Source organism: Phoxinus phoxinus (assembly GCF_949152265.1).
Source record: "Phoxinus phoxinus genome assembly, chromosome: 7".
In the NCBI taxonomy this organism is placed as follows: Eukaryota; Metazoa; Chordata; class Actinopteri; order Cypriniformes; family Leuciscidae; genus Phoxinus; species Phoxinus phoxinus.
Window position 1 is genome coordinate 22481697 of NC_136882.1, and position 21001 is coordinate 22502697.

Here is a 21001-nt window from a genome sequence, read left to right on the forward strand (position 1 = left end):
GTCGATACTCAGCCCTAACCTGATATTGTTTCTTGAGAAGATTATGAAGCCCTCTGAACTTGTATATTTAATATGTTCATGGTTGAGGAGAATGATCAAACGTTGCACCACAATATTGTTAACAGCTTGTGAACAAACCTCAAATGTGTCTGGGCAAGTTTTCATTATGAATGTCAGACAAAGAGATGGTGAAGTCTAATTGAAAACAAACGACCTCTGCCTGACACAATGTGTCGAACCCCATTGAATAAACATAAAAGAGAACTGAAAGTTCCATAGGAAAAACATTTTATTGAAAAACATTTTCAGTTTGTAACAGACTGGTGGAATGTGTGCCATTTCATCTCTATGACTTTTATAAGGTTGCACGTCCTGACCAGATCTTACTGCGAGAGAAGGATGGGCCATCGGGAAACGATAGCAACAGAAAGATAACAGGAAACTGAGAAGTTGGGGAAAACTCAAATGATAATACTGAGCTTGTTTACAAACTGGGTAGAAGAATCCAACAGGAAAAAAAAAAAAAAGGAAAAACAAAGAACTAATTAAATAAATATCTATGGTACACACGTATGGCACAAATATGCAGCAAGCAGTCAGTTTGGCAATTCTCTATCTCATTTTCATTTTTAAACCAGATCACCATAGGAACAGTGCAAAAGGGTTGAGTGGGAGGGGTCTGACGAGTGCTAGCTAAAATACATAGCAAAAAATTCCAATTCTATACAAAAACATCTTACTTAAGAGTTTATAAAAAACGATTTATTGGGTTCGTCGTCAATATTTACACAAGTTATTTACCAAAAAAATTAGTATGCTCTCTTTTAACTGAAGTGATTCATGTTTTTTTTTTTCTTAACTTTTTTTTATTTGCTAGAAATGTGAGAATAAGGCTATTGTAACAACCGGGGATCCATATACAATACAAACAATAACGTATTTACAGCCTCTTACCTACAGATGTACGGTGCAAAAACTAGAGTCTCGTGAACTCAGGGTGACCATACAAGCAAGGCATTTTACAGTGGGCCGAAGACACTTCTCCCAGCGTTTCACAAACCTTCCGTCGACATCGGTGCAACATCTTACGCTACAAGTTAAGTCCTACCACTCCTAAAATGTTACAGGAACGTTTGCAACCAGCTTGCCGGGACAGTGTCTTCGGATTCAAAGAAACTAAGGAGATTGTCATATTTAGCCCACATGGGACAGCAACCGAACAGCAACATTAGTTTTTGTAGTATGTTTGTCTTCTTTAGTTTAAAACAACTGCTCAGTCTTCAATATGTATGTGTGTGTGTGTGTGTGTGTGTGTGTGTGTGTGTGTGTGTGTGTGTGTGCGTGCGTGTGTGTGTTTAAGTGTTTATGTTTCACAGTTTACCTCGAACCTACAGCACAAAGTAAAAAAAAAAAAGTAATAATAATAATAACACACCGGGGTTGTAGTGTTTTCTGATGCTGTATTGTTTCATTTAATTTTCAGTGGTTAAGAACACTTTCCATAGGTGAACGTATATCATCTTTTTTTCTCAATTGTTATAAAAATAAATAAAAATTGCATATTTGCAGATTTCGTGGCCTCTTACAGAGGCACAAAGCTCCGATCACACAAGGCTTGGCTTCTCGGTGAGATTCAAGAACCTCCATGAACAAGTGAAAACAAAATGGATGAACAGTTAATGTGCGACTGCGGACATTTTCAAATCTCAAAGTCCACCTTTGGTGAATTACTTCAATTTCAATGTAAGAAACAAAAGAAGATAACTGTCTGCAGGCTGGCATTGCTCACGAAGCGGTTCGCACAAATGACAACACACACGCAAGGAGTTCTAATCCACTGGGAGCTGCGGGTTATGGGATACGCTGGCCTCTGCTCGGTGACTTCCTCCCGAAATCCACTTGTGACCTCCATCGATTATAATGTGTCTTTTCCCCTCCAGAAACCTCCCACAATTTGAGCCTGAAAGATCCCATTTCATGCAATTTACTACATTTAGCCTGTGCTCGTTCTCATCTGGTATGCTTGCTAACCCACGTCTACTGCTTTCCTTTCAGATTAAGGGGCCTAATTTCAACCCAGAGCACATCTGAGCTTCATCAACTGAGACAGGCAGGCCGGAGAAGTTGGTTTAGTCAGGACTCTGTCAGACATGCCCTTCCTTTGGTCCGTTTCTGGCCCTTCCCTCTCATTCCTTTCGGCTATTTTAAAACCCAACATGCTGTTTTCCCTGAGGGCTCCTTCCAAAGCCACCCCTACCCTGGCCATGAGCGCATGTGCTTTTTGTGTGGTGAAAAGGCAGCTATTTGTGTATGGATCGATGGAAAAACGACACAATTGAGATGGAGAAATATCTGTTAACGAAAAGGATAACTCGAAGCTTGCATAATGTGCAGATTCGCCATAAATTATAAATTTTCTTGCTGTTTCACGCCGACCTGTCTGTATGCTATCATAAACAAGTTCTATGTTAACTTTTTCCAACCGTTTTCATCTACAGCTAAATCCAAAAAGAAAGGCTAATTAAATATTTTGTTTCATTTAAAACTAAATAATTATGATGCAATTTGATGTCCCTGTGCTTTAGAGCAAAAGAGTAGAGCAGCAGATCCACTTTTCCACAACCTGCACTGGCCACTGGTGAGCGAGAGTGTTTGTGATGGCAGAAATACTAGAAAAACAGGAACTTTTGCAGCCACATGCCTGGGGAAGGCGGCCATTTTGTGTCAAAAATTACAGATTTTGTCAATAAGCCTTGAGTGATTCGCTCCCTGCGATCTCTCTGTTTGAATGTGTTTGTACTGCATGTGGGCAAGGTGATGAGGCTTTCAAAGTGCTGCTAAAGTGTTCATGTGGGTCCTCCACCTTCCCAGCAGGCAACAGGACAGTCAGCAACTGTACCAAATATTGACGTTCGCTCATTCCTTCCCTCTCTATCTCTCTCGTTCTTCCAGCCCAGGCAGCGGACGTTTACAAAATGAAATGTGTATGTCTTCCACGCTACTAAACGGCACATAAAACCAGCACAAAAGGATCTCTATGACGATACCTATTAGTCTTCTACCAAATGAATCTGCAAGTGGACTTCACTGGGAATGACAGAAAGAAATGCAAGTACGATGTATGACCATACAAAAGACTTCAAGTAAACATTGTGAGTCATTTTGTAGAGGTGAGTAAATGAGGAGAGCTAACGTAAATGAAAACAGTACGAGTGAACGTGCAAAAACAGATGGTGTCCATTCAAATGTCCAACAGTACGCTCCGGAGAGCTTCCTGCTTCCTCGTTAAATCCACTTCCTGTAGCTGTGACCAATGGGCTGCATACACTTCCTGTTTTGCGACGGATCAGCCAACCGGCCAAGCTAAATAAACAGCTCAAGTTCTTATTTCTTGCTGTGTGATACTGACATGTCACTTCTCTTCTCCATCTCCATGAGTTGTGTCTTTAAGGGAGATGATGTAGTAGACAAAAGAGAAGAATCATTTTCCTGACCTCTCTTTTCACGCCCCACCCCCTCAACCCCCCTCTCCCAGCTCGTTTGATTCACACACGCTCCCTCCTACACACACTATAGTATCCAAAATAGTGCACGTCAATCCCCCGAAAGAGTGTCCGTTTTCCATTTTGTCATTTTCGATTTGTTTGTTTCATTTTTGCAGGTGCAAGAGCAGCGAATCAGGAGCGTCACTCCACCATCAGCAACATCTATACTGAGAGTAATAATCAGGATTATTGTAAAATAAACAAGAAACACAAAAAATAAGAGGGGGCAGGACGAGGGTGAGCTTGGGCATCGATGCTGCCTACAGGGGGTTCATCGAGGGGCATGTGAGGGGTTAGAGTTAAAACGTCCAAAAGAAGCGTGTCCGGTTTCACACTTTATAATAGATGTTCGCTGGGCTCTGTGGCGGCATTTCCTGTACGATGTAAACTGGGTGCCCGTAATCGCCGCTGACTTTCTCATAATGTGGGCAGAAGACGCTGTCAGCAGTCCGCAGTGGGATGATGATGTCGCTCGGCTCCGAGCCGTTGTTGTTGCCGCCGCCACCGCCCCTCTTGGGCGTGGCTAGCGTGCTGAGCGACAGCGTGGTGGCATGCTGAGGTGAGTGTTTGCGATGGCGTCGTCGATACTTCAGCAGGAGGAAAACCAGCATGATAATTATGATGATGACGATGACGCTGGCTGAAGCAATGCAGGCGAACAGGGCGACCTCTGAGCCGATGACTGATGACGATTTATTTCCATCTCCCTTGTCTTCTCCATGATGAGATGCATCTAAGGGGGAAAATAACAATGTAAACTTAGCAAAAAAACAAAAAAAATTTTTTATAATCATTCTAATTCTGAGAAAAGGAAAGTCCTATACACAGGTTTCTTGTATACAAACAATACCGGATGCGCGCGCATCCAAGAGGCAAGACCGCTATATGTTATGCCGAGTTCTGTAAAAGAACATTGTAATTAACGTAGATTTCGCATTGTTTGTAAATTCTTGTTGACTCAATAATAAACTGCAATTTCAGAGTTGAATCTGTTTGCTTGTGTTTCATTTGCATATTAATATAACATTATGTAAAAAGTTAGTTAGTTGACTAGTATGAAATTGTCCAACTAAGTTTGCGAATCATAAAAACATGACATACCCTATGCATTTAGGTTAGTTTACAGCACAACAGCTCCGCGTCATCTCTGCTTCTGCTAGATATAGCCGTAAAGACTGTTGCTTTCTGCCTCTTAGATGCGTGCGCATCTACGTGATGACGTTGCACAGAAACCCGTGTATAATGATAACATCAAAGAAGAACGATTTTCTAGAACAATTTTTTCCAGCACATTGATAGCCAATCAGAACCCACCCGACTTTAAAAAGCTTGAGCTTTTAAAGTGGCAAGCGACATAACTGCAGCACACGCTTATAAACAGAACGTTATTTCGGTCGGTGTGGACGCAAATATAGTTATCTTTATAGTTATTTGAATAATTATCGTTCTTGGTGTGAATGGGACTTTAGACAAGAGAGGAAGTGGCACACTCATAAGCAATTAAAAAGATGCCTTGACACAAAATAAAATGTCTTTTATGTGTGGTGAAATAAATTAACATGTATTTATTTTTTAGATGCTTTAATCCAAAGCAACTTCCAAAGGAGCGAAAACACAAGTGATTGATCATAAAAGAGCCGACGGTATTAGCAGTGCCGTGAAAACAAATTTAAAACCAGAGTAGAAAGCTTGAGTAGAAGTGTATTAGTGCAGTATAGAAAAGAAAGATCATTTTTATTAAGAAGTGCAGTGGACAGTGACCTCGCACGGCTTTGGTCTCCAGTGAGTTTGTCTGGGGTGGCCTGAGGCTGGCTGAACAGATGAGCTGCTAACACTCACACTCAGGTACAATAATCCACTTGTAAAACAGCCTAAGACACTCCACTCAAATGACTTTGATGTCCATATGCTTCTAAGCGGAGGGAAAGAAGCTGAATTCTACAAATGAATGTGTTCCAGAACGTCCATCTTGCTCTGTCACATTAACAATTTGCTTGTCAGAAGGATTTTATGAGAACGAATCAGTGTGCATGCCGTTGTGACAGAGGGCTGGCACTTGCTCAGCAGAAAAGGGATGAAAACGCAGAGAGAATGATGAATAAGTGAGCGTCCCCTTACAGGTGTGTAAGGTGATAAAGTGTGTGACGTACCTGGCTTGTCAAGTACTTCATTCGATTTGGTGTCCTTGCCCCCTGTGTCTGTGTTTTTGGGAGGGTAACTGGTGGGGTATTCTTTGGGGGAAAGGGGATCGGAGGGGTCTGCAAAACATAGATAAGAAACACATTCATCACTCTGATATATGTATGCATTTTCATGTGGAGAGCTATTACTTTCACACTGCTCAGCGTAATAAAAGTGTGCATTTGTGACTGATAGCGGCCATGAGAGTGAATGTGTGTGTGTGTCATTAAAAAACAAGCAGCCAAGATTAATCTAGTGACCTTCAGCATGTGTCTGTATGTTTGTGAGAAGGCGAGAAATTCAGTTGCTTGTGTTGTTGGGTGTGGCCTATGGTAATTACAACGGATGTCACTGGTGAGGTTATTTATGAATTCATTAACACTGTCATTAATTACAGTGCAAGGTCTGCAGCAGGTTCGAAGGGCTTTGCTATTGTTTTACACCCTTGTGCCCACAGTAAAACAATTATTACACACCCACATACACACGGCAATGGAAAGATTACTCACTTTGTCCAACCTTCATGATGATTTTCATCGACTTGGTTTTACACACCCCTCCTTCCTGATTATCCAGCCCTTCCATCGTTCCATTAGATGTAGCTGAAAGATGACGACAAAAACAAGAGCTTTAGCAACATACTATCAACATGCGTTGCTATTATATATGCCAAATTGCGAATACATTGAGATTGATCAAAAATGGTACAAGCTATCTACATGATGTAACTGCAACATTAACATAACTAATGAATATTCATGCAGCTTTATAAAACAGTCAAGTCTCTGAGCAGAACCTTCATAAATCATGAATCTAAACTTTTAGCAGCCTAACTGTGCCATTTTTGAATTAGATGTTTAAGTACAGGGCAAAATTGTGTTTGTTTTGATGGTGAAAGATGAAATGGTCAGGGCCCCCGCTGAAAGTGCGGCATTGCTCTTTAACAATTCAATAGGAAATAAGAAGGATTAAAGGAATAATAAAAAGCTGATTTTGTTCACCAGCGAGGCAAAGGCCTCTAGCACCAGGAGCGGTTGTTAATAATTTAGCGGCACGGAGAGAGAGTGCTATTAATGAATGTGAGGTTTGGAGCGTGTTTAAGAGCGCGTAACGCTTCAGCCACAGCAGATGTTTGTCCAGAAACAACTAAGTGAGTGAGAACAAAATAGATTAAATAATAATAATAACGTTCCTCCATTTTTTAAGCAGATGTTGGACTGCCCTTAAAAACAAAGTAAAGTGATGAAAACTATTTTCTTTTGTTTTCTTTATGCAATTTGATGTGCATGCAACAAATTTAATTTCACAATTAAAATAAGCAGAATTTAAATAAATTTGAACTGAATTAAGCCATATTTGACGTCATTATCTGCCACTAAACAAACTAACAGCAGTATTCTGGCCACTGGTCCCACGTGTCCCATGTGGGCTTTTAACCGAACAATGCAGCTATGCCGTGCGTGTGTGTGTGTAATGTGTGTGTGTCCGCGCCCAGCAGGCTTGCGGTCTATTGGGTCAGTAACACAGAGCTAACGAGCTGCCAAGGGCTTAATGTCTGGTCAGCGTCCAGAACAATGTGGCCTGCATTCAGAGAAAAAGAGAGAGGGTGAGACAGGGGAGGGCGGTGATGTTGGAGTCTATGAGGCGCCTGTCCCCCATCATCACTTTTTTCCCCCAATGCTGCCACTTTGATGAAGCGTATGGAGTGCAAGTGAGTTTATGTGTGCGCCATGTGACAGATCTTTCTGTTCTCTGATTCTACTTCTTCTTTGTCTGTTTGTAAGGACTTGCAGCATGATAACCATCTCTCTCTGTAAGTTCTTTGACCTGTGGCTTTTTTTTTGAGAAGAACACAAGCTCATTGCATGTAAAGCTCCTTAAAAGCTTGCGTTCCTTTCATAAATCTGGCAAATGAGCCAACACACATGCACACGCAAACACATCACTAAACAATAATCACATGATGATCTCACATTACAGGTCAACAGTATATTCACCGTCACATGTCATTTAGTTTTAGTTTCAGTGACTGTTTGAAAGTTGATTAGGATACAGAGATAATCCTGAAGCACTTCTTCATAGGTGAGTTGTAACCAAAAGAGGCCACTCACACAGGTGCATATTGTCCTATGCATGCATGCAAAACATGTCTAATTTCAGCTTAACTTAAACTAGGAAAACAGGTTTAATAAATAGCTTAATAATTTAATTGAAAAAAGCAGTCTAAAAACAATAGAGGTCAATGAAAAGTGTTCATGACAAAAAACTCCCTTTGAGGGCATCCTCAGTTAAAAACAAAAAAGATTCATGACTAAATCTGGTAATAAATTAATTGTATTCTAAAGCTGAAATGGTTTTATTTTAGCAGTAGGATTTGGGTTTGGTTTCATCTGCAGTATATAGTCTTATATAAAAAAAACTAAAACTTTAGCTTAGGGTCCAATTCTCACTATTAACTAGTTGCTTATTATCATGCTGTACATATTATTGCCTTATTCTGCATGACCATATTCTACATCCCTTAATCCTACCCAATACCTAAACGTAACAACTACAACTAACTATTAATAAGCAGTAATTAGTAGTTTATTGGGGCAAAAGTCATAATAGTTAGTTAATAGTGAGATTTGGACCCTAAACTAAAGTGTGACCAAAACGACTTAGTGGAGTCTAGGTTATGTCTCAAACTAGATAAATGTATCTGTGTGCTGAAGGTAGACACAAAAAACCCGATACTGACACTCAAACCTGCTCGGTGAAACCCTATCAAGCTCAAACAGGCTGCGAGGTATGTAAAGTCCTGCCATGACAAAAGGGCAACCAGTGGGACAGGACCAGAAACTGACACTGACACATTATTTGGGTAGTATCAAACATATAATTATTTTAAACCAAATAATAATTATCCAATTATTTAAATTTTTTATTTTGTGTAATGCTTTAGCAATACAGCTACTCAAATCTGTGAGTTGTGATGAGCTGAAGCTGTTGTTGCAGAGTTTGCCCTGATCAACATGGCGTCAGGGTCACAGAATGGTGAACAGCACTCAGGCCAATAATGAGAGCTGACACACAACAATACACACACCCAAACATTGCACATCTACTCTAATAAGATATGGCACGGCACCTCGAAAAGCCCTCACTGCCTTTGAATAAAGCCAAACAACATGTCTCCCGCTTTATGTCTCACTCTCGCAAAGTCAACAATGCTTTATTGGTATGATTGTTAACGTTTATAATATTCCCAAAGCGTATAAAGTACAGAAATGACAACACTGAAGTACATAGGAATAAAACATGAAACAAAAAGTGGAAAATGTAGGTTAAAAATAGAATGCACTGGAAAATAATTTGAACTCAATATATTATTTAATGTTATAAATCACTTAACACTCATCAGTAATAAATGCTCATCATCGGTGGTGTCTGTTGACATACTCTCCCTCAGGCAATGCTACATAACTCGCTGCTAAGGGCATCGTTCAGTATGGGGAAGTCTGAAAACAAATTCAGAGAATTCTTTCCCTCCGTTTCTGGCCCGTAACCTGCAAGTCAAATACCTGCCGTGCCGAGTGTTTCTGCCAATCGCAGGACACATTAAACTTTCTTGCTGTTGTATTAGATTGGCACAATAGATCCATTTCAAGAATAACCACTCACAGACTCTGTAATTGAAACGGATGAAACAGTAATTAAAACTGCAGACGAAACCTCCAACGCAAATTGCAATCAGATTTTTTATGCACTAGATTTTTGGTTACTAATGAACTATTATTCTATTATTTCGGGACAAAATTACTGAGTGCACCTTTATGATTTATATAGGCCTAGATGTAGTTTGTCTCTGCAATCAGTTATCACATCTTTCTGCAGATCTTTTTTTATGAAACATTCCTGCTCTCCTCTCTCTCTCTCTCTCGCCATATTTAGATCATGTATCTCTCTTTTTGCTCCCAGCTCGAGGGCAATCTGTCAGACCAGATCACATCAAGCTCATGTTCACACACTCACACACACACAATCATATCAGAGTCATCAGCATCAGGCTGCATATGAACAATAGAAGAGCCATTTTAAAGTTTGGTCAGCACACACAAACACACACATAAGGGCTCAACAATAAAGCATTACAAATGTACGATGACCTGGGGTCAGTGTGGGTGAGTTTTATACCAGCTGACCGACTGCACGTTTTTATCATGTACAAATATAGAACCAGCAAAAGTGTGTTTATTATATACATACTGTACGTCAGTCATGATGTAGAAGAATGTTTGGTTACACTTTACAATAAGGTCCCATTTATAAACATTAGTTAATTTATTAATTAACATAAACTAACAATGAGCAATACATTTGTTACGGTATTTATTCATCTTTGTTAATGTTAGTTAGGTTACACTTTATTTTAAGGTGTCTTTGTTACACTGTAATTATACATTTAAGTAATGAGTTATATTAAGTAACTACATGTACTTACTATAGTGTTAGAATTAAGGTTTGGTTTAGGGTTAGTTGCATGTGATTATGCATCATTTATAGTTATTACTACAGTAACTACATGTAACATGTAACAATGACACTGTAAAAAAAAGTGTTACAGTTAGTTAATAAAAATACAGTCATTCATTGTTAGTTTATGTTAGTTCACAGTGCATTAACCAATGTTAACAAATACAAATTTGATTTTAATAATGTATTAGTAAATGTTGAAATTAGCATTAACTAAGATCAATAAATGTTGTTGAATAATGTTCATTCTTAGTTCATACCTAAATTAGTTAACTAATGTTAACTAATGAATCCTTATTGTAAAGTGTTACAGATTTTTTTTTATAAAGTATCTTAATCTCACCAAGGCTGCATTTATTTGATAAAAAAAAAAAATACAGAAAAATAGTTACAATGTGGAATATGATTATAATTTAAATTAACATAACTTTTCTATTTTAATGCATTTTAAAATGTAGGCTAATTTATTCCTGTGATGGTAAAGCTGAATTGTCAGCATCATTACTCCAGTCTTCAGTCACATGATCCTTCAGAAATCATCTATATAATATGCTGATTTGGCGTGAAACATTTCTTATTATTATCAATTTTGAAAACTGTTTTTGTTTTTGAAACAATGCTCCATTTCAGGATTTGAGGAATAGAAAGTTCAAAAGAACCTAGCCTATGTTTTTATTTTATTTTTTAAATTCATATTAATGATTAATATTTTAATACCAATGTAAAAGTATTTACTGTCATTTTTTTATCAATCTAATGTGTTCTTGCTGAATAGACCTACATGTATTTCATTTCTTTAAAACCTACTGACCCCAAACTTTTTACATTAATATACTGTGTGTGAATAAAATCTTTAACATTTTAACACAATCAAATATATTGTTCAAAGATAGATGGTTAGCATATTTATGTGATTATGTTGTCAGCCAAGTAAAAATCTAAACTACTGGCCTAAATAAAAAAATCCATTGTCGAGACCTGCGCGCAACACACACACGCATGGAGAGAGAGAGAGAGAGAGAGAGAGAGAGAGAGAGAGAGAGAGAGAGAGAGAGAGAGAGAGAGAGAGAGAGAGAGAGAGAGAGAGAGAGAGAGAGAGAGAGAGAGAGTTTGGCTTGCTGAACACATTTATAAGGGGCTGAAATCATCTGATTGGTTTCTGAGCAGATCCAATTGATAAAGACATAGTGATTAAACTGAGCTATTAGGATTAAACTTTTTAATTAATGACTTATCGAATAAACCCCCCAACCACACAGAGCAGCTATACGTCTCTGCGCTTCACAACTACACACACACACACACACACACACACACACACACACACACACACACACACACACACACACACACACACACACACACACACACACACACACACACACACAGCTGTGTACACCAGGGCAATTATCATCTACAATGCAGCAAAATTAACTAATTTCTCTTTCTCCACTTCCTTTTTCTCCTTTTCACTTTTCCCTCCACAAATTAGAGTTGCTTAAGAGAAACTGAGAGAAAACAAAATAAAGGAGGAGCCAATTTTCCCAGAACTGCAAAATTGGATTTTCTCCTTAAGCTGGAAGTGAACTCTCATTGCGAGAGAGCGGCTCAGGTCTGGGCAATGTGTTTGACGCTGTGTATCAAAGCGGTCTCTGTTTGTGTGTGTGTGCCTTATTCCATTTGCTAGATCCCTGTGCTCCTCTTCCACCTCACCCACTGTTTTTACAGCTGAAGTTAGTGTGTTGTGGCCAGGTGAACAGTTATTGTTCTCGCAAATGTGAAAATTCAACCCACATGCAAAACGATACAAGGCAAATAGGAGAAGTCATTTGTACGTACGCATTCATGGTAAAATGCCACTCACAAACAGAAACTTGGCGTCTCTGTAGCTCTGGAACTAACAACCATTTCAACCGATGTAAACAAACTCTAGCAAATGTGATAAAAACGTGTAATTATTTGCACCACGACTCACTAAAACATAACTAATGTAGTTCACGCGGCAATGTCAACATTTCCCGATACTCAAAACCACATAAACAAATCCAAGCAAATGTAATTGGCCAGAACGGTGCGGCAATGGTGGTGTACAGAATACAGATATAACCGCCATCATACTCACAGATAATATAGTAGTCTTTCCCCCTGAAGAACTCCAGGCCCCAAAGGTTTGGACTGAACTCCTGGAATTTGAGGGTGAATTTAACGTCCTGGTCCGGTTTGACGCAGTTGAGTAGAGGCGTGTCTGCCTTTGTGACCTGACAGGACTTTAGCTGTTCCAGAGGAACCATATAGAGTTTATAATACTCCACTCCTTCCATTGAACCACCCTCCACGCGTGGGCAAACTATGTCCATCTTATCCCCGATCTGTGGATACAGCACCAGACCCTGTCCAGGCACGAACCTTTGAGAAAAAGAGAGAGAGAGAGAGAGAGAGAGAGAGAGAGAGAGAGAGAGAGAGAGAGAGAGAGAGAGAGAGAGAGAGAGAGAGAGAGAGAGAGAGAGAGTGAGACACACCACAGATGATAAATCATATTCACACTGTTCTCAGGATCAAAAATATGCTGGATCATGAAGCATGGTGTTGATCAATAATTAAAAGAAGGGTGATCAATTATTTAGCAGTGACTATAAAGGATAAAAAACAGGTTCTGAAAAACTTGCTGGATCATAAAAACGTAGGAGACTGAGACGATCTTAAACTGCATGCTTGAGTGTTTTTAAGTTTCTTTATGAGAAACCGGAAAAGAGAATGGAGCAGCTAGAAACAGACAAAGGTGTTGACTCATGGCTCATACTTAAGAATAAAGGTAAATAGTCTCTCTGATGCCAAGTGCTCAAACAGCAGCGCTGTAAAAAGAAAATGATGTCATGAGAAATAAGGAGGAAAAAGTGCAGCAGCTCGCATCAGGCGACTGCTCCCAGCCATCCGCCTCAAGGGACTAAAGCAGGAGTAGCTGGGAAAACTGTGTGCGTGTGTTAGACGTGCAACGGCGTAGCTGTCAGGACTATCTGTACGACAGATCTAGCCACGCAAATCCTCTCGAGCCGAACACTGGATTGCTATCTCGCTCATGTCTTATCTCAACGCTAGCTTATTTAAAAAGCCAAGAACAGTTAGCTCGCAAATGTTCGTGGTGTGTTTGAATATTTGCATTGGGATCGTTCAAAAGAATAGGGCGAGACTCATAAATTCCCCAAGTAAAACATGTTCACACCTCAAAAGTTTACACACACGCACACACACACACACACACACACACACACACACACACACACACACACACAGCACTGTTTTCCCAAAAGGAAATTGCTAAACATTTTTGACAGTATCTTTTTCCACTCTTTTCACAGTGATGCCATAGGAAAACCATTCTGGGTTCAGTGAACAGTTTTTTTTTAGTATAAAGTATTTTAATAATCTGAAGAACAGTCCATGGATGTTAATGGTTCTTTCATAAAACAAATCGATGACAATAAAGAACATTTAAAGAGTGTACATTAATATCCCACATGCTAATTCTATTAACTTCTATTTTATTGCATTTAATGGGCAAACAAGCACAGTTGAGCTGTGAATATGGAGAGATATAGGCCAAATGCAGCATGCTAGATGCGATAGACATCTTGCAGCCCACAGTCATTATCCTAAACCACAGGGTATACAAGGTCACCCCGCAGCCCATACACACACATTCTGCTATTAAAAGGGTGTTTTACTTGTCTGTGTTTTACAGGAGCTGCTGCTAAAACATTCTAGTTTTAGTTTTGAGGGAGCGATTGTAAAAGTGGGGGGTAGTTGAACAAATAAAGCCAGAGGTCACACTCATGTTTGTAAATGGCTTTAATCCTTGTCTAAAAGACACACTTTAACCCCCCAACCTTAGCCTTGCTGATTCTCCCAGTGGTCATAAATATTCTGGGACATGTGAATGTGAAAAAGAAAAGGATGACAGAATAAGGGTTTGCACACGTTTAACACAGACCGCTCATTCTGTTAACAAGACTGCAGCTGCACACAGAGAAGCCATTAAGTCGGAAAAGGCGCGCGTGTGTGTAAGAGCGAACAGTCAAGACATGTGCAGTACATCCAAGAAGACATGGCCGTGCCACTCGAGGACGTTTCTACGCAATTTAATTTGTGATCCACATTTTGTCCCTCATATATCTCTGTTTTTGCATCTGTTTTATCTTTTCTCTTTTTCTTCTTCCCACTGACTCATTTACTCAAACTCCGATTGAAATATTCATTTTTGGCAGTATTTCTAAAAGCACTACAAAATGAAGCCATTTAAATAAAGTTGGCCATAGACATTAAAGGAAAAGAAAATAACTTACTAACAGCGGCTAATGAGTATAAGACTTCAGGACTCTCTCTGGCAACTTACACACAATATAAAACTGAAGCTGAGAAACAGGTGGGCTGGATGGACGGCTGAAAGGCGTTAAAGAGTAAAGGATAAGACATCTGCTTTTTTATTTCCTTTTTTTAAGGACTTCTTAGGGGTCAAAATACAGATTCATTTGCTAAAACCAACACACATGTTCCTGATAAACATGTTCAATACTTTTTTTAAACCAATGTTTTCATAAATCTCACTTTCTTTAAATACTGCTTTTACATATGAATCTTTGTCCATCAGCTTTCCTCTTTCTTTCTTTTCCCATGTTAATCTCCAGCTGTGTGGGCCGAGCCGTGACACAGAGACAGCAGTAGCCTAATCCTGCCCCAATAGGAACACAGCGCTTTAACCCAAAGATCTGAAACAACACAGGACGACGGACGCATATGGGCGGAGGGAACATAAGCTGTTTGACTTTCAATCATCGGACCAATATGGAGGTTCATTGGGCATAGAAAGATGTGGATGGAAAGCAGGGGACAAAAGAAATCGACAGACATCTCGTGGTTTAATCGCTCCATCATGCTTTGCAACAGAGACCTGCGACGGGTGAGAAGGCAAAGCAACCAGACAGGCGCCTTATTCCTTTGTCACCCTATCCCTTCATTCTTTCCTGGTTTTCTCATCCATTCAATCCGTAATCCCGAAAGACCCAGTCCGCTCTCCTTTCACATTTCAGAGCAACATGAATGCCATTTTAATAATCAACTTTTATTCTTTGTTGCGTGACTAGACGTCGCACTTTTCCCTCACTCCCTTCCCTTTTCTCTTCTCTATCTCCCAGCAGCGAAGAAATCCCTCCCATCCGCTAATATGATGACGACAAAATGGAAAATGATTAACTCAGCATCTAAATCATAACAGCCTTTCGCCAGCAGTCTATCATCAAGTTCTTGCACCCCTAAACGCAGAAGGGGGAGGGGTAGTTATTATTCATGGCCCACTCGCCCCTCGTTCATTCATGCTGTATCTGCATGTGTATGAAGCCATGGATGTGCCCCCGTCAGAACCCTGCTAAGCGATGTAATCTCCTAATGAAGAGAAGGGGGAACCTCCTTTGACTGAAAACGTGTAGAGCAGACTGCTTTTGTTTCTCCACCTCCGACAAAATGGATTACCAGAAGGAACAAGAAAGAGAGGGAGAGAGAGAGAGAGGGGGGGGGGGGGGTGTCTTTACATGCCTGATACATCCAAGGTAAAGTAGTGGAGGGGTAAACAGCAGTACACACTAGATTGACACACATTTTTGCAAACGGGAAGAAAGAAAGAAACAGCTCAGTGATTCAGTATTGTGGGAGTTGGTGACGGTTGTCTCATGTAAGGCCACAGGGAGTAGAGTACAGATTTAAGCACACTCCTCCCATTATGCATCATTGATACTTTAGATGAAGGCATGTCCCATAGCATTGTTCGGTACTCACAAACTTAGTACCTATGGGATTTCACTCTAATCATCAGACAGTAAGTTTTACTTTGTGTTTATTGAGCATTCGTGTTTCTAAAATGAAATCGGAGTCGATAGAAGACGGGAGTCAGGTTCTTAGTTCATCTATTATTAAAAATGAATTTATATCATGAAATACTTTATTGCCAAAAGAAAGAAAGAAAGCAGAAAGAAATAAAGAAGGAAGGAAAGAAAGATTCCTGCCATGCCCGACCGTTTTGCAGTTTCTCTTGTCTGGTGGTAAAAATACCAATGCTAACAATGCTATTAGTGCCATCACCCTTTAGTCCTGCGCTACAAAGAACTATACATTGAACTATCCCAACGGAACGGCAGGAATGTGTGCAGTGAGCAATTCCATGGAACGCCAGCTTGCCTGGGAGAATGAGGCCTGCATATTTACAGTGAAACACAATAGAGACATGCCGTAGTCAATTCATGGTCACTCGGGGTCTACATCAATGAAGATGTCACAATAGATAACAACACGATAGTGACACTTCACATTCAGTGTCAAGTTAATGTACAAATATAACGAATTTAAATAATTTTGTAATTACAATTACAAACTATTCCATAATATAATTACATACGATTACTTGATATGTAATCACCCATAAACTTTGAACACTAATGTGAAATGTAATGAACAAGCTTACATAGCTCTATAACAGGAATCTAAAATACTTTTCACCACAGAATTGCCATGATCGTTCATAATTAGATTTTTGAAAAATATTGTAGCCTACAAATCTTTGAATTAATTACATTTTACTCTACAATAGGACATAGTGCAATAATCTGTGAAATATACAGATTTTAAAACACTGTAAGTTATAAAAATGTATATTCACTAGCCTATATGTTTACGACATTTCCATCACTTATCCACATCAATTAAAAATATGGTTGAAACATGATTAATTTTAACTGTTAAAGTTCCCTATAGAGTATTTTATAAAAAAATAAAAGTATAAAAGAGGGTCGTATATAGAAGTAATGTAAAAGTAAGTAGAGTGGGCCAATCATGAGCACATTCAGCAAAATTGAATCTCTCAATGCAACACGTCATCTTCTTCATCCCCTCACGGCAGTTTCCTACAAATACAGCAACACACAGTCGCCTATTCCTTCATCATGCACCCACACCAACGTGTTTCCCTCTCAAGATCATTTATTTTAGACGAAACAATAATTAGATAGATAGATAGATAGATAGATAGATAGATAGATAGATAGATAGATAGATAGATAGATAGGATCTGTAAGAAGATCCGAGGATCCTCTCAACAATGCAATCGCTGCTCATCCTGTGCAGAGCAAAGCCTTTTAGATCAATTACACTCTTATTAATTAACGTACTTAAGGACACTTGCGACACCGCTAGAGGACTAAAGACAGCCGCTCTATTACGTTACTGTTTGTAATAAAGACCGTGATTATCAACACAGGGCACCTGTTATTCGGTTTATCCTTCTTGCCCCTTGCCCCATACATGCAGGGGGTAAAAGAGAGGAGTCTTTTTCTATTTAAAAAAACGGGCCAAGAGCGAAAGTTGAATTATTAAAAGAGCGTGGAGTTTCTCCAAGAAGCGCTCGAGACTCCCGCGCGGCGCTCGAGACCCCTCCGGATTTCAGCCGTACTTGATGTTTCGATGTTTTAATGCATGATTCAGCGCCGATGTGCTGTGCGTGTGCTCGTCTTGACATTTCCACGACTGACTTAGCAGTCAATGAGGGGAAAAAACATGCCTCATTTGAATGCGACTACTTTTACATTTCAGAAAAAAAATTGTTAATTCAGAGATGAATCAGAGCTTTTTAGAAAATTGTACACGCAATTAGATTGATAGACTTATTCATCACGCCTAAAAACTAGAATAAACCAAAGGTGGCATATAGGTAGCCTAAACCATGACTAGGAGAAATCATGAAAACCACGAAAAAGGAACATTTGCTAAATAAAAATGAATAAAAAAACTGCTTGGATGCCTGATTTTCTATAGGATTGTGATGGTGAGAATTACACAAACATTTTCTGAGGCAATGTTAAAGGACTTTGGGCCTACGCCGTCAATAAAAAATATGCCTCGGTTGGAAATGTAACTTAACCAACATGTGTAGCCAACAATGAACGTTTCATATTTGTCTTTATAAACATGAAATACCACTCCTACTATTTCCTTTAATTGTTTTTGTCTAAATAATTTCTTGTTATGAAATAACTCACACCACTGTGGTTAAAAATGCTCTCTGAGTTATGACCTGAGGTCCTGTGGGGCCATTCAAAAATATATATTTTTCTTCCGTTCTCCCTCAAATTTACAAGTTAGCACCAGGAACTAGTAATTACTGTGAAACAATACTATTTTTCTTATATTAATGTACTAAACCCCTGTGAGTGGAAACAACAACGCGTCACTCCCCTCTGCTCGATGATCCACATCACCTGCTATTAATGTTCATTTTACAGTAATGGATGAACGCGTTAACACCGTGCGGTGGCATTTATCCTCCTTAAGTGTATTTTTTTATTTTACCGACATCACCCACTTTCAGAGTGTTGCTCTAAGGCAGTGAGAGAGGGTTAGATGTGACTGACGGAGCTCTACCGCCTCGCGCACTTACTTGGTATTCGTGGTGTTCCAATATATGGAGTCCAGGATGAGCGCGCGGGACAGGTTCACCTTGCACGCGATGAATAAAACTCCAAAGTAATATCTCCACAGAGAGTCGCCCATGGTCCGTTAAGACCGTTACGGTCAAATTCCGTTTCCGCGGGAATTTCTAATTCGAAAAAAAAAAGAAAGCGTCTTGTGGAGTGCTGCTTGTGACAATCCAAACTCAATATCCCCGCTCCAGGAGAAAAGTAAAAAAAAATGCTGAATTTGAGCCCGGTTAGAAGTGAACCATCCCGTTGGGAAGAGCTACTCCTCTATTAGTCCTGCTCGAGATGAGATAAAGCAGCACCGTGGACAGTGGGCAGTTTCTCATTCGGTGAAAAATACGAAGTGGAGCACTCTCCGATCAACCGGCGGTGGGGAGCACGTACATTCCTCACAGGAAGGCGACCCGTGTCGTCGCCGCCGTAGTGCTGGATGTCCGTGGAGACATGGAAGTTAATCCCCCCGGAGTGTGGATAACAAGCCAAGCAGGTACCAATTCCAAATACGAGGTATTCCGTTCAGGCAAACGAGGGGAAAAACCACCGGAGTTCCCAAAATGATTAAGGCAAGAATGAAATAATTGTAGCCTGTTTGATGAAGCAAAAATAACAATAATAAGAATGACTAATGGTTGAAAATAAAAATAAAATGAAAGGATGAAGTCAAATGAAAGTTCTCATGGGTCGCCGTGGAACCCGCACAGTAGCAGAGAACAGCTGCGGCTCGAACCCTGCAGGTCCGGATTGAAATGCTGTGCGCGTGAATTGCGGGACTGCTCCGTTCTCTGCGCGATTCTGTACTGCAAGTAGCAGCTAGCGTCCACAACACGGAATATTTGTCAGAGCGAGTTTTTCGCTGACTCCTCCCACCTTGTCTCCCATTGGCCGAGGAGAGAAGCCTGTCAATCAAGCGGTCGCCCGGCGACTGGTCGAGCAATGAGAGAATATATCGGACTTCAGGTCGCCAACCCAGATTTCAGTTCAGGGATTAATGACATTTCTGCATTTCAAAGAGAACTCGTGATAGAATGTGTATAATCGCAACTGTTACAATAACGACATAAAAAAAAAAAACAGCAAGCCGTACTTAGAACTATTAGGTACTAATAACTTCATAATATACTACCTTCATGCTCACTAATAATTGGTTCTTGGACTAATGTTTAATCACTATTATTTCTCGTTATTATACTTTATAATGTCATTATATTTCTATTAAATATTAGATTTTATTAGATGTGTTCCACGGCAATCCCACTCCAGCATGGCCAATAATTTAAAATAAAGGCATTTATTTAGGTTGAGGTCGAGAGAAAGCTGCCTGCTGAATGCGAGAGGGGTTGATTCAGCAGTCAACAGCGCCCACTGGCGGCCACGAAGAACCACCTCAGCGGTCAAGTAAGTACATTTGACTATTCTTCTTACATTTGTTTATGTATCAATTAAATGACAAGTTCATTACGACAATCTCGCACTATATTTGTATTTTAAACTGTAAAAATATCAAATCATTCAAATTAATTTAGAGTAGCCTATATGATGATACACACAGCCTACATTACTCTTAAATAGTAAAATAGCTGTATAGTTCCGTTTTATTTGTCAGATGCAGTTGTCAAATGCTGTAGCCTACTGTGTTTTCGCAAACGGAATAATTTAAAGAAAATAATTTAAACAAAAATAATAAACTAGTAGGCTATAAGTAGGCTATAAACAGCACACTGTACTTACTTTATAATAAAGTAATAAACCTTTTTTCAAACTGTATTATAAACTAGCTATATATTATATCACATGAATTATTATATTATATTAGCCTATATTATATTATAGCTATTATACAGACTTTTGTAACTAAGTTAATAAACCGGCCATGTCTGGTATTTAGGAAGCACGCCTAAAGATAAATTAGGACGCAAGTGTAAAGAAAGCCGGAAAAGCATTCACACTTTCCAAAGACTGTAATTGAATCAGCATTTACTGTTATCAGTGTGTATTTCTTCCCTGGCTTAAGAGACCATCAAACGAGCAGATTCCACATCGAAGCGATAATTAACACATACACATGCTGAATACACAGACTAAATGATTGTTGTGCGTTAATAAAGCGCTGTATTAACGCACGTGCTACATCAAAGCAACGACAATTGTCTGTTTATGACATCTATTTGTCCAGGCATCTAATGCAGGCCAGGTTAGCCTACACTTATTGTGCTACATAAAGACATATTTTGTCAATATAAGCAC

General features: G+C 39.5%; 1 protein-coding gene across 2 annotated transcripts; it reads right to left on the reverse strand.

Annotated features, from left to right (window-relative positions):
• Nucleotides 1-272: 272 nt before the first annotated feature.
• efnb2a (ephrin-B2a) lies at nt 273-19565 on the reverse strand. Of its 2 annotated transcripts, XR_013798470.1 has the most exons (6): nt 18718-19565; nt 12364-12647; nt 6236-6328; nt 5696-5803; nt 1178-4278; nt 273-1038 (listed from the first exon to the last, which is right to left on the reverse strand). XR_013798470.1 is itself a non-coding variant. In XM_079619895.1 (5 exons), the coding sequence occupies exons 1-5, from the start codon at nt 18828-18830 to the stop codon at nt 3875-3877; spliced, it is 1002 nt and encodes a 333-aa protein (XP_079476021.1). In that variant the 5' UTR covers nt 18831-19565; the 3' UTR covers nt 273-3874. The 2 variants fall into 2 exon arrangements, 1 of the variants encoding a protein (XP_079476021.1); XM_079619895.1 differs by having other exon boundaries at nt 273-4278.
• Between the last annotated feature and the right edge of the window lie 1436 nt (nt 19566-21001).